The sequence below is a fragment of the Penaeus monodon genome, chromosome 19 (genome assembly GCF_015228065.2).
Source record: "Penaeus monodon isolate SGIC_2016 chromosome 19, NSTDA_Pmon_1, whole genome shotgun sequence".
NCBI lineage: Eukaryota > Metazoa > Arthropoda > Malacostraca > Decapoda > Penaeidae > Penaeus > Penaeus monodon.
In genome coordinates, this window is record NC_051404.1 from 32,747,324 (window position 1) to 32,747,788 (window position 465).

The 465-nt window shown below is 31.6% G+C and overlaps 1 protein-coding gene across 1 annotated transcript in view; it reads left to right on the forward strand.

Annotated features, from left to right (window-relative positions):
• Positions 1–465, forward strand: part of LOC119585182 (oxalate:formate antiporter-like) — an 8,053-nt gene that overhangs the window by 3,404 nt on the left and 4,184 nt on the right. The window contains exon 5 of the mRNA XM_037933820.1: positions 306–433. Coding sequence (XP_037789748.1) covers positions 306–433 — 128 coding nt within the window. The remainder of the gene's footprint in view (positions 1–305; positions 434–465) is intronic.

A 465-nucleotide genomic window follows, 5' to 3' on the forward strand; every position in this document is an offset into this window, starting at 1 on the left:
ATAGATGCTTATTACTTCTTATTGATTACAGATATGTAAGATGTGATTTGAGAAAGTTTGTTCAGTCTGCTTTAATAGTTTGTGCAGTCTGGTAGGGGGCTTTATTTCTTTTTACATTTCATATGGTGCATACTACTTGACTTGAAATAATTGAATATCTCCTTCACCTTTTTGCCATTTTGTTTTCTTTTATACCAAACAGAATTGTTATAACTTTATTTTAAAAATTTCCTACATAATATTTATTTTGGTCTGTTTAGTGATGTACAGTAAAATCTTATGAAATAGATTTTTTTTTCTTACAGTGGTATCCAGACCGAAAAGGTTTTATCAATGGGATGATTGTGGCTGGGTTTGGCCTTGGTGCTTTAGGTTCTACTAACTTTCAAACTATGTACCTGAATCCAGACAATTTGCCACCTGAAAAAGATGGGTGAGTAAAAAAAATTTGTGTGTGTACATGTG